The sequence below is a fragment of the Gymnodraco acuticeps genome, unplaced genomic scaffold, assembly GCF_902827175.1.
Source record: "Gymnodraco acuticeps unplaced genomic scaffold, fGymAcu1.1, whole genome shotgun sequence".
Lineage (NCBI taxonomy): Eukaryota > Metazoa > Chordata > Actinopteri > Perciformes > Bathydraconidae > Gymnodraco > Gymnodraco acuticeps.
This window is the reverse complement of record NW_022991575.1, coordinates 1,279,672-1,292,436: the sequence shown is the minus strand read 5'-3', so window position 1 is coordinate 1,292,436 and position 12,765 is coordinate 1,279,672. Positions and strand designations below refer to the sequence as shown.

General features: G+C 41.6%; 1 protein-coding gene across 1 annotated transcript in view; it reads right to left on the bottom strand.

Moving 5' to 3' along the window:
• samd4a (sterile alpha motif domain containing 4A) overlaps positions 1-12,765 on the bottom strand; it is a 50,219-nt gene that overhangs the window by 12,768 nt on the left and 24,686 nt on the right. The window contains 10 exon segments of the mRNA XM_034197540.1: positions 924-1,050; positions 1,052-1,130; positions 1,278-1,285; positions 1,583-1,644; positions 1,646-1,705; positions 2,194-2,279; positions 2,372-2,624; positions 3,341-3,427; positions 4,288-4,397; positions 10,191-10,787. Coding sequence (XP_034053431.1) covers positions 924-1,050; positions 1,052-1,130; positions 1,278-1,285; positions 1,583-1,644; positions 1,646-1,705; positions 2,194-2,279; positions 2,372-2,624; positions 3,341-3,427; positions 4,288-4,397; positions 10,191-10,787 — 1,469 coding nt within the window.

Here is a 12,765-nt window from a genome sequence, read left to right as displayed (position 1 = left end):
CCTGTTTCAGTGTTCGGCACTGACGCAGGGCCTCTGGTATGTGGGGTGTCCTGCCTACAAGTTCCATCCACCTCACTTCATTCTCCTCTTCCTCACCCCTACACTTTATTTCGTCATGGAATCAAAAGTCTATTTCAGAAAGAATACGTGCTTGAAGGAGGAATTCTGCTGCCCAGGATATTGTAAACATCCTGGAATGTGTTATTAGTGCATTTCTACATTTTCCTTTACAGTCACGAACACCCCTTCCATTCAGCAGTCCGGTTTAGTGGAGCTAGGTTTTATGTATTAGAAAGATGAACAAGGCCTTGTAGAAAGTACCGTGAACTACCCACCCTCATTGTATCACTCACTGATGCTGGAGTTGAGTTGATACACACCATATCAAAATGATTCCAGCATTTAAACCAAGTTTGTTCCCCATACTCCCAAAGACCACAGCTCTGTGTGGTAAGAACCAAAGCATTCATCATTTATGGCTGAAACTATTCATTGTTCATTTATCAAAAATCTTCGGGTTTCACCTTCTCAAAAGGGAATATTTCAGTTTTTGACCGTTAATCCATAATAAAAATACAACTTGAAGATTAAATATTAAGAATCTGGGAAATTGCAATTTTTGGCTACCATCATTTTCTAAACATTATATCCATTATATTATCTATGGATTCATAGAAACCCGTAAAAGGTTTTGCTATTCACTTATATAACAATTATATCTCATATTCCCATGCTATTTTGACGTCATATATACTAAATCTGTAATGTAAAGATATACTAATAAATTGTTTCATTTTCCAGGAATGATTGAGAAGTTTACGCTTTATATAACTTGTAATACTGTCTGCCCTTCTTGCCTGACGGTCCCTTTTCTCCCTGCTGGTTTCCTCTCATCCCTCCTATGTTCTGCTTGTTTGACCCACCTGTCTGCCCTGCTTGGGACCGGTGGGTGTGCTGCTGGAGCTGCGGGGTGTGGGTCCCAGCAGCCCACTGCTGCCCAGCAGGCCCAGCCTGGCACCCGGCAAGCTCCTGGAGGGCATCTGGAACTGACGGAGGCCTCCTCCGGAGCCCGACACGCTTGCCCCCAAACACGCCAGCGTTGGGGAGAGAGTTAGACTGGCCGAACCGGCCTGCAGCAGGACGAGGACAAAGAGATGCAGGTACACATCCATTAGGATCCTGGTCACAGGACATTCATAAAGGTTCACAAATAATGAGCTGAACATTTAGAAACCTCAAGTTTGTTTGTGAATTTATGATTAAATGATAATCCTAACTTTCTTTACTGAAGCGGAGGTCGTAATCTCACAGTCGTTCACGTTTATTCTCTTTTTAGTCAGATACTGCTTTTGTAATCGCAGACATGTGAACAAAGGAAATAAATGTAATGAGTGAACTTCATTATATTTGAATATCTTTTTTTTCACATTTAATTCATTCAGCACAATATTTATTTCCATATGTCTGTCAGCCTTGATTTTCAGATTGTTTCATAAAAGTTAAAGTGACTTTGATTAAAAGTGTTTCATCACAGCCAGTATAACCCAGGAGAAGAGATACTGCATGGTCCGTGAGGATTTACCTCCTCTGCGTTCGGTACCCCTGCGATTGTCCGAGGAGAGTTTTCCTTGGAATGGACCGGAACGAGCCTCTGGACCTGTTGTTTCCATGACAACAGCCTCTTCTTCTGCGTCTCAGTGAAGGACTGACAGGGAGTGGGGAGGGGAGAGCAGGGAGTAGGAATCAGGGATTAAATGAAGCATTTCTTTGCAAAACAGGACTCTATGCTTTGACAAAACATCATAATACACAATGCACATTTATTCATTTCAACTTAATCCAACTGATCATTTACTCAAACTCAGATTCTAAAAATGATATCATTTTTTTCTTTCAAGATTTTAATGTGTGGCTAAAATGTTAATATTGACAGAAAACACAAAAATACTGTTCTGACATAGTTACGAGGAAGGTATGTCAATGTCTGCATGTAGATGTATTTAGGGTAGACCTATTATGTTCACCAAAATCTGCAGATAAATAGTCACAGGTATTAGATAAGTAAGTGAAGGTGAAGTGTGGGACAATAGGAATCATTTCCTCTTTCATGATTTTTCTAGAATGAAACTAAACCTCCTGCACGGTCTGTTCCTAGTATATGATGTGCTTTATGTATATTTGGTCATTTCTTACCTCATGTATAAGGCACTTGTCGATGAGTTGTAGGTAGGAGCTGATGTTGTCCTCGTCTGACCTCGACACCAGTAGTTGGGTACAAACTGAGAAGGATGGAAATAAGACGTTGTGATAAAACAAATCTTTCTAAGTCAATGAAAACCATCTGACCTGAGAGCTGGTGCATGCAGCCCACCTTTGCCCATGACACGGGTGAACTGGCCGGGTAGATCTCCCTCAGCGATGACGCTTGTGCTCGACTCAGCCTCCCCTCCGCCTCCCCCGACCCCCGTCAGGTGGGAGCCCGGCGCTGCGCTCTTGCTTTCGGGGCTCAGCAGGGCCCGCTGCATAGAGGCCTCCTCGCCACCATTGAAAGCCTTGATAGGCGTCATGATCATCTGATGGAGCTCCTGTAGGGGCGAGCGCAGATTACTGCCCTCCAACACATCCTGTGGTAGACGATAGGAGGGAAGAGGAGGAAGAAAGGGTTATGAAAAGGAAGAAAATAACCTCTACTACAACAGGAAACATTTAACACAATCATACAAGACAAATCTGTTACTATGGGCCAACATGAAGAATATGAACAGATGGGAATAGCATCCACACGGCCATGTGATAGAGCAGAGAATAAAGTAACACCAGAAATACATACATGTGGTTTTCCTTCGCTACTTGTGTCCGTGATATCAGACTTCCTCCCACCCGGAGTCTGTGTAAACCCAAAATACCAAGCAACAGGTGTCTTGTTTCCCCAGCCCTACCAGTGCAGCGGTAACACATTTTGAAATGAAGCGCTGGTGAAAAGGTTAAGCCTGAATTTAGCCGGCCCAAGAAGTCACTCCTGTGGTTTGCCCTTGAGCGCCATTGTCTTGCTTTGAAGGCTGAATGGAGGGCTGAGGGGTGGGGGGAAGAGGATGGGTTTACATGTGGAGCCCAAAACTCTCCTTCCGGGATCTCGGATAAATAACGCCCACTCAGAATGACCACCCTTCTTACTCGAGAAAGGAGATCAATATCCAAAAACAAAAGTGCAATTCAAAAATAAATGAATCAACAGAACCCACAAAGTTCAAATAATGAAGGGTAAGACTAGAAGATGTATGCAATCTTTTTGGTGAGAAGATGAAGAAGATGATGATGATGTAGTAGTACAGTTACTGACCTTTTCCAAGCTGCGAAGTAGATTCTGTCTGTCTTTGAGCTTCAGAATGCTGATAACAATCTTGTGCCTTGCTCCTTTAGTGACCTTCTGTTGGAAGAAAAGGTTGTGTGTCAAACATCTCTGTGCACAGTGTAAAAAGAGCTATAGACTGATAGCTGATGTGAAAGATAAAGAGATGGGAAGTTTGCAAACATGGAGGGTAAAGCTTCTTGAAATTGGCCGGCTTGTTATCATTCAACAACAGGAAGGCAGATATTTTTGCGGTAAATGTAACAGCAGGAGACGCAGCCAGTGAATGTTGGAGGGAAATAACTAATCAGCCCATCTTTGGTTGGGAGGGCAGAAGTGGTTAACACCGATTCCAAGACAAATCTGTTACAATGGACCAACATGAAGAATATGTCGATGCTTCTTCTAACATGTCACATTAAGAACTGATACTGAACATCTGTGTATTTCCAGATCAGGCCAATATCAGTCAATGTAATCCATTGTGTGTAGCATCATGTGAGGGTCAGATAGAGAAAGAGTTAGCAGCACCTGGAGGAAGTATACAGCTTCCCGGTGGGCTGTGTTTAATTTTAGCTGCATCCTCTGTTTCAGACAAAACTCTAAGTTCAAACACAGACATCGCTACATTAGAATCCTTTATTCCAACAGTAACAACTTGACCTGGCTTGTTACATCATTGCATCCCTTAAATAATAAGCCAGATTAAAACCGGTCCATATTTTTCTTTTTGTTCATACTAGTGCTGAAATGTTTCTGCTCTTATCTCCTGCCATGCATTTAACACAAGTATTACAGTATATTCAAATGTCTTCTCTATTTACATCAGCGGATAGAAAAGAAAGTATACTGTGACAACTATTGCCAATTAAAGTTCTTACATTTGATGCAATTTAGATGTAACTAACTGTGGGTGCGTGTGTGTAAATATATAAAACCTGTGCCTCAAGTTGCTCTTCGGTCAGTGACATCATCTCATCGTAGGTCATCGTGGAGAAGAGAGCGGCGTACTTATGGAGACGGAGACTCTTCAGCCACGCAGGAACATCTGGGGGCAGAAGACCCATTATTATGATATGATCATTTCACCGGGAAGCTGTCATTCTGACATTATAACTTCTGTAAGCAATATACAACATACATGCTATTTCTTTGTTGTAAACACAAATACACTATGGAGTAGAGATACATACATCAAATATACATAATAAACAAAACACTTTAAAATAAAAGAGAATAGTGTTGACATTGACATACATCTTTAGATGTCAACCTTAAAATCCTACAGAATAAATTAAAAGTACACACATATATCGGTCCCGCACAATAAGCTAACATACAGAATACGGTGGACCAAATACGTAATGCATTATTCAAGCTCAACATCAATCAATCATCAAACACATCTCTTTTGATAAATACGTATCATTATATTGCATATCTTGAGCCCCTGTACAAATGTATTTATCAGATGTGTATATAAGCTTTTAGAAAGACAAAGCATCAACAAGTCAATTATATGTGATTACATGTAGAGTTAAACATTTCTCTCTAACGTGAGTTTAGAGTTAGGAAAGCATGTTTCTCTTTTGTGTTCATGGTCATTGTATGTTTCCTTTATTGTTCTGAAGCTCTGTATTGATCTGAGGATTACATTTGACCGGAAGAAGTCTTTTATAAATACGTGAGTGGCATTGAAAGACCCAGACCTCGCACTTCCACTAAAGTAAAACATACTTTAAACTAGTATTTGATCATTATTAGACAGTTGTTTGATCCAGACCCTTTGATTAAGGGCTGAGCGATTTGAAAGAAGTCATTGTGATTATTTGACCTGATATTGTATATGCAACATAATTGAGGATATTGGAGTGAATGATCATGCATGAGCATCTTCATTCTCTTTTCATAGAAAACCATGTTTAAGTGTAAAAGAATATCTCTAAGCCAGGTCATCTCTGTATCACAACAAAACTTATCCTCCTGCAATTTGAATATTGCATAATCCATATTGCTACACAATAATGGCTGTACAATAATTGTACATTAAGAAGGTAATGCTCTGTCAACCTTATTTCCCCTCCTGATACTTGACACCCTTCAGGAGAAAACCTAAGAAATGGTGTCCCCTTCTTCCTCAGAAAGAGAAATTGACAAATGTGAGCTTGTCCTCTTGTGGGTGTTTGAAGATGTTAGTTTTGCTTTCCTGTTTAGCTACATGACAAGATGAAAATGATTGTTTACAGAAAAGAACGACAGACGCTAATTGAAAAGTTAAACTCCAGCTCAGAGAGCAAACACCTAAGCCTTATTGGGGCCGCAGCTCTGACCTGTACTCCACCGGACAAACTGCTCTGAACAGATCTGCAGCTTGCAAGATCCGCTAGCTGATCACCTGTAAGGCACACACACATACCTTTCTCCACTAAACATGTCTGTCCCTGTAAGAAACCTGGGTCTAATAGAGAAGTTTGATGCCTGTCATTTCATCCACTTCTCTCCAGACTGCACTTAACTGTCCGCATCTATCTTCGGCAAGAATATAAAAAAAAACTATTTAAATCGTACATTTTTTTTTTTATTAAGAGGACAACTGAACACTGGAGGGAGGGATTTAAATTATGTTTTACCTTCTTAAGTTAAAAGGTATGTGTTTCATTTAAAAATGTTTGCACAAATATTTGACCATTGTTAAACTAGCCTAATTGTAATAACTTGGTAGAGGTTTTGTTAAAAATGGACAAAGAAGACATCTTGTAGACTCTACTCTGCAATAGCAGTAAAAGGCAGTGCTTTTTCACGCATGTCTGGTAAACCTTTCCAAGGGAAAGCAGCCACAGCATATCTGAACGAATGGCTGTTACAAAAGGTTTATAGTTGTTAATAGTAGTTTGTCAAAACCCTTGCAAATGTGCTTTTCAACAGTGTGTGCGAGGGTACGAGTTAGGCAAGTTTGAACCTCAATATCTGAATGTCATAATCTCATCTAAGGATGTGAACTGGAGTGAACTGCACTACAAACGGCGCACTGGTCATTCATACACACCCCTCATGCCGCTGCCCTCATCGTGGAAGGAACTGCGATGCAGACCTGAACCTCCTAAACCAGCCTCCTCCAGATGCTCACTGCCCCCACTGCCAGAGGAGGCGATGCTGCTCTGGGGGGAGAGAGGTGCGTGGTCTGGGGCGGGGCCTCTAGCAGAACGTAGGTCCTCTTGGGACAGCCAGACGTGACCCAGAGGCTGGTTGCTGGGGCCGCTCATGGGAGGGGTGAGGGACACGGAGCGCTTCAGGGGACTGTGCTGCTGGCTGCCACCTCCACTCGTCAGGACTACAACACAACAATAAGGCTAGTCAGGTGGGTGCAGGCTGAGAAACAGAGCTTGGCTAAGACTGAAGATATCCTACTGGAAAAAACACGCTGTTGACTCAATCATGTATTTAATAACACTTTACATATTAAGTAAATTTGTCTGGTTTGTCATTATTCCCCTTTTCTCAAGTTGATATTGTATTCATCTGAAGATATCTTTAAACAACTGTATCAATAACCCAAACCCACTAACAGTACGTTTCTGGCCAAAACGACATTTTTACAAAATTACATTTCAACACATCATGATAACTTTAAAACGTAACTTAGCCCTGTACATTTTTTACCGAGTATGGGCATCCCTACATCTTTTGCACACAACATAGTGTCGATCTGAGTTAGTTAAAATATTATATTAATGTTAACAATTGTTCTTTGCCAGAGCCTCACATCACACAAAGTACATTTGGGGACAACGAGCACACGTTGAGTAAAAACAATTTAGCACCAACGACAGGAAGTATCACATTGGGAGTGTAATGTAAATAAAGTATATCAAATCATTTGATCAGTCACAGTCTGACCATGAAGGAGGGTTAATACATTGTTTAGTAAGTCATCTACCTTTTACAAAGTATATCTAAGTCTCTCTAATCAGATACAAATGTCCAGCATGACTCGGATGTCTTTGATGAATTTGTACTTTTAGATAGAAAATAATATAAAAGTGGGAAAGTGTTGGTTTTCAAAATAATTACACCCTTTGGTTAACATTCATTTACTTTGTAGAATTGCTCATCCTCCTAACTATGCCAGTCTTTTCTAGAGCAGGTCAAATCACATTTTGCTGCCACGCATATGGTAACTGCATAGTTGATTTTCCATCCCTAGAACTTCACTTTTAAAAAAGCTCTGATATTAAATATAAACCTAGATTTGTTTCTGAGTTGAATAGAGACAGCTGGAGGGAGGACGCTACATCAGGGGACACGCACAACTCTCCGGATGTCTGCACCTGCTGACGTCCTGACTTAACCAACTCTCAAACACATGTAACATAATGACAAATCTTCCTTTTTTCTCTCTTCATCTTCTTCAATCATTTGAATCTATGCACCCAAGGGTTAACGACGAAGGCCTAAACCAAGGTAGCTACTGAAATCCCAATATTTGAAACCCAATAAAAGCAGCTAACATCCCCGATGATTGCTGCTGAGGGAAGTAAACAGAAAGACAAGGTGGAGAGCCAGGGAGCTTTTTGTGCCGCCGCTCTGACGGGGTAAACTGCCACCAATACTCCAGGCTCTCTCCTCCTCGTCCTATATGCGGTGCTCTTACTGTTAGCGCTATGTATAGGACTTCATGGGCCCTGTTTAAAATAGGTGCCCAGCTAACATTACAAGTTCCAGTCCCTAAATATTAGCCATTTTCCCTAAATACAGTCTCCCACAAAGGCTGCCTTACAAGGGAAAGGATGGGTGTGCTGCTGGGGCTTGGGCGACGGTTGAGAGTATGGGTGGGGGGTCAACAGGATGTGGTGTCAGTAGCATACAGGTTGACGTAGCTGGACCATCATACCCCTGTAATCTCCATCAGGACTGATAGGAATTGTTTCTATGTTGTATATTTATGAATTGAATGATAACTGTATTCATGGCTTTGTTGTACATGCTTCGATCTACATTAGACTACATGTCCACAGGTTCATTCCAGTTCTAGGTAATCCAACACTCAAATTGATTAGCCTCTGCTCACTGTGTCCACCAGTCCTCTGCTGGGGTAACTCTAGTTTATCAATTGTGAAATCCTGAGGTCTTGTGTGTGGGACTGAAGCTACTAGCAGTCAGAAATACAAGAGGGTCTTTCTTGGAGCAGTGAGCAGGGCTTTAAATGTGCCTTTATTTATAAACCCTCAGCTGTTTCTTTCATCTCCCAGAAGAAAAAAACACAGAGCCCTTGCATTCTTGTCTGGAAATATCTTGCTCTGACCATAGTTATGTTCAATTTCAACAGCCCTGCCCTCTATATGTTGTGTGGTACATCCCTCTGTAGGTGATGTCTTATTAGGTGTTCCGAGTGAAGGCTATTTCATGTGCAGATTCTATTTAGCGCGTTTTAAATGTATTTAGCGGGTTTGGTAAGTTTATAGTGCACCTTGTGTCTTAAATTGAACGTTAATGGAATCAGCAATTGGGCTCAATTTAAAAGGTGTTGTTGTGCTGTCTTACAATTATTAGAATTATCGAATCAAGCATAACAAATGGGATTGCTATGATTTTAAATACAGCAGAGAAGCTTAGAGACCCTAGTGTGATGTGTTCGGGGCGGGGGTAATCAGGTGGCCACCCCGGACAGAGAAGCTTTCATCAGGCCAGCCCAGAGTACGTGGCTGTAAGCACTGAGGTGTTCTCTGATGGTGAAGTGGGTTAGACCCACCTTGCATTTAGAGAGTCTGTGGTGGAAAGTAGCCTATTTCACGTCAGAAAACACAAGGTAATCAAAGCAACTGAAGTAGATCACATTTTTAAAATGCAATCATTTTTAAATAATTTGTGCTTTTTCAATCAAGGCTTTTTTTAAAGATGGTGTGTGTAGCCAAAATCACAGCCAAACTACACCGAAAGAATGTCTGAAGACAAACAATTACAATAAAAGTTATTTTGTGTAGAAAAGATGATACTATGTGAAAGTAAGTAGAGTATTTAATAACGTCTGTAAAGTGGGGCAATCAAATAAAAAAAGACCTGCATAAAATGTCCATCACTAAAGAGAGAGTAAATATTATGGAATAGTCTAAACCTGTGACTAAGGAATCTAAACGTAAGCAGATGTACGAGCCAAGGTGTTTTGAGGCATTCTGTGTTGCATCTATATGGTTTTGTCATTTGTGAATGACAATGATAACAGTGGACTAACCCAGTTGGACTTTCTGGTTCCTTGTCTCTTATAATGAAGTGCTTCAAAGAATCCTCAAAACACGGACAGGAAGAGAGAGGGTAAAAGAGGAGACCTGAACAAAATACACTCTTGATGGTGAAGCACTGGAGAAAACGTCTTTTTGAGCCTTTCACAGCCTGTCAACAAAATAAATATAGGTGTGGGTGTGGATACATATTATATTGTGAAGTTAAAAGAAGCTTACTTTGTTGTAGTTGGTAACTGTTAAGATGAGCATTAAGGATTTAAGGTTAGGTTCTTTTGGAGACTACCATTTGATTTAGAAGTCTGCTGTAAGTTATACTGATGTTCTATACAAACTAAAGCTTTTACAGATGTTTTTAGTTTTTGAATATTAAAAGGCAAACTGTTTTGTTTAGGCTGACACATAACACTATTTTACTTATTTTACTGCCATTCTATGTTAACTTAGTATACCTATTTTATCATTTTTTTTTAAATATCCTTAATCGCAAAAATACTTACATGTCAACCTTTTTTGTGTCTGTTTTGATCATTTCATGATTTATTGAAAGGTTGTGGGAAAATGGCTTATACAGTAGAAGGCATAGAGGAAAAAACTTTTCTTACCAGTGGTACCGCCTCCACCAGTTCCAACTGTGTTGATGGTTGTGGGCACAGAGGATGATGGGTAGAGAAGGAGGTGCCCGTTCTCACAGCCCTGCTGCTGCTGATGCCAGCCTCCGCCCAGCCCTGAATCCCTGGAGCTCTGCCAGCCGTTGAGGCGGTCGTCCGAGCCGTAGCGCTGGTGGTGATGCAAGGAGTAGAGGTTGCCTGATGAAGAGGTGTTGGTGGAGGAGGAAGATCCTGTTGATGAGAGGGTGGATGGAGGCGTGGACTGGTGGTGGTGGTGGTGTGGTCCCGAAGGTGGAGGCCTTTCCAGTGAGTCTCCCCGGGCAGCGGCCCTCTCCTCCAGGTGGTTGAGCCACAGTGCCAGGGCTGAGCGGTCCTCCAGGGAGGTGGCGGGGTGGATGAGGGCGTAGGACAGGAGCTGGCGGGACTCCTCCAGGTGGCGGCCATGCTCGATGGTGTGGGCCAGGATGCGTGGCAGCAGGCGCATGTACTCGCCCTTGGCTTCGACGTTGCCTGGTTTGAGCAGCGGGAGGTGGGTGAGGACGAGCGAGATGACACGCTCCTTAGACTCTCCTTGCCATTGGCTAATCACGCCTGAAGGAGGGGACAGAACACAATTGGTATTAACAACCAATAAAACACATGTTATCAGTGCTTAAAAGAAAGTCACATTTGGCAGTGTATCACTTTAAAGTGTATGAATTTAAGCTTTCCTTATGTTGTCAGAGTGGTGCAGGAATGAGTCCTGAAACTCCTAAATGAATGAACATTTTAGCACTTCTGGTTCCCTTGTCTCAAAGTCAATGGTTTTTTGAATGGTATTAAGGTTTGCCTGAAATAAGGTCTTTGGTTAACAACACAAACTTATACATTTCAATGTTTTGTTAAACAACATAAAATATGTGAGTAGATACCCCACTCGTGAATTTCTGAAAGTTTTAAGTTATTTAAAAACATGGTTAAATAAAACTACTAAACAACAACACGTAAAGAATAAGTTTGTTTTTAGCTTAGCTTTACTGACATGAAGCTATCCTTGATGTAGTTTGTTTTATCCTAATGTTTTTACTTATGGCGCTACAAAAATGATAAAAGCAGTATTACTATGTGGACATTTTCCCGCCAAAACAAAACGTGTAAGTAATATCATAAACGTGTGTTTGCATAAGAGCTTATTTTCTGTAAAATTCCAAAAGAAGAAAACTTCTGGGCGGGTTTTCAAAAATACGTCATCCCTGCCCCACTCATGGGGGACCTTGACTGACCAGGATACATAATCTTAGATTTGAGCTTTTTGATATTCAAGGTAGTAGCAAAGGAGAATGTAATTGATAGATGGACAGATGGATTAGCCAATGGTAAATAGAAGACACAAAGATGATGTCAGGCCCACTGCAGCGTCATACTTCTAATGAGCTCTTTCTTAAAACAGACAGCTCTGTGGGTTACTTATGCTGGCCGGGCAGCTCTATACATATCTTTGAGTTAATGGAACTCTATTGTTGTCCGAGTCAGTGCCCATTCCTCTCATCTGGGACCACGGCTATAGATACCAAGCGGTCAGGGCGACTGCTTTGGACATTCACACAAATAAGGCAGGACGCAGGTCGGCTCTACTTCCTGCATGGGAGATGTGCATGTATGAATTGTCTACCAAAGTCACTTTTAACTGACAAGGTTCTCTAAATCCGACATATGAGGTGAAATTAGAACATACATCTGCTAGCTGTCCAAAGATATCCCAATGTCACAGTCTACTTTGTGGTGATGTACAGCTCACTCCGCCCTGTGGAGTGGACAGCTGCAGCTCTGAGAGGGCAGATGGACGACCACAGACCCTAACCCTTCCAAACAAGGTTCACTTTTATGTCATCCCGTGAAAAGTGACCAGGATAGAGGGATAAGATACTCACAGCATGGAACTGTGGATGTCGGGTCGGGTAGGGTTAGGGTTAGCTAACCCTAACCCTAACCCACGTGTGTTAAGACAAATCATAGTTTGGCCATTGAAGTTTTATATTGTTGGATCAGTTTATGCAGGCTTGGTTGGTCAACATCTATCTCAATTTTAACATTTTCTCCTTGATAAAACAAAGGAAAGAAGAACCACCCCAACGCTGGATCTAACAAACCAAAAAATGTGAATCTGACTGCTCAGAAATCCTGGCAATAACCAAAACAGTAAAAATGTAAACTCCTACACAAGTTGCCCACTTCTTTTGACTTTCGAAAAGATTTGTCTTTAACAAAAACACTCGCTTTTTTTTAGAAAAACTCTTTGGATCCATGTCAGGTAATGACACTAGGTGACATAGAGTTCAAGGTGGGCGGGGTGTCCTAATGCTCAGCAGACAGAGCACAGTAAGGGAGGGTGACATAGAGTTCAAGGAAGGAGAATGAGCGGGGAAACTTGAGGTAGAAAGTAGTTTGAGGGAGAATGAGAGGAGAAACAGAGAGAGGGGGAGAGGTGTGAGGGAAGCCAGGGAGTAACTCCCCTCTGCTCCAGGAGTGATGTCATCCTTCATTCCTCTGAATGAGGCAAGCCCTGGTCCATCAGAGAACAGGAATTGTT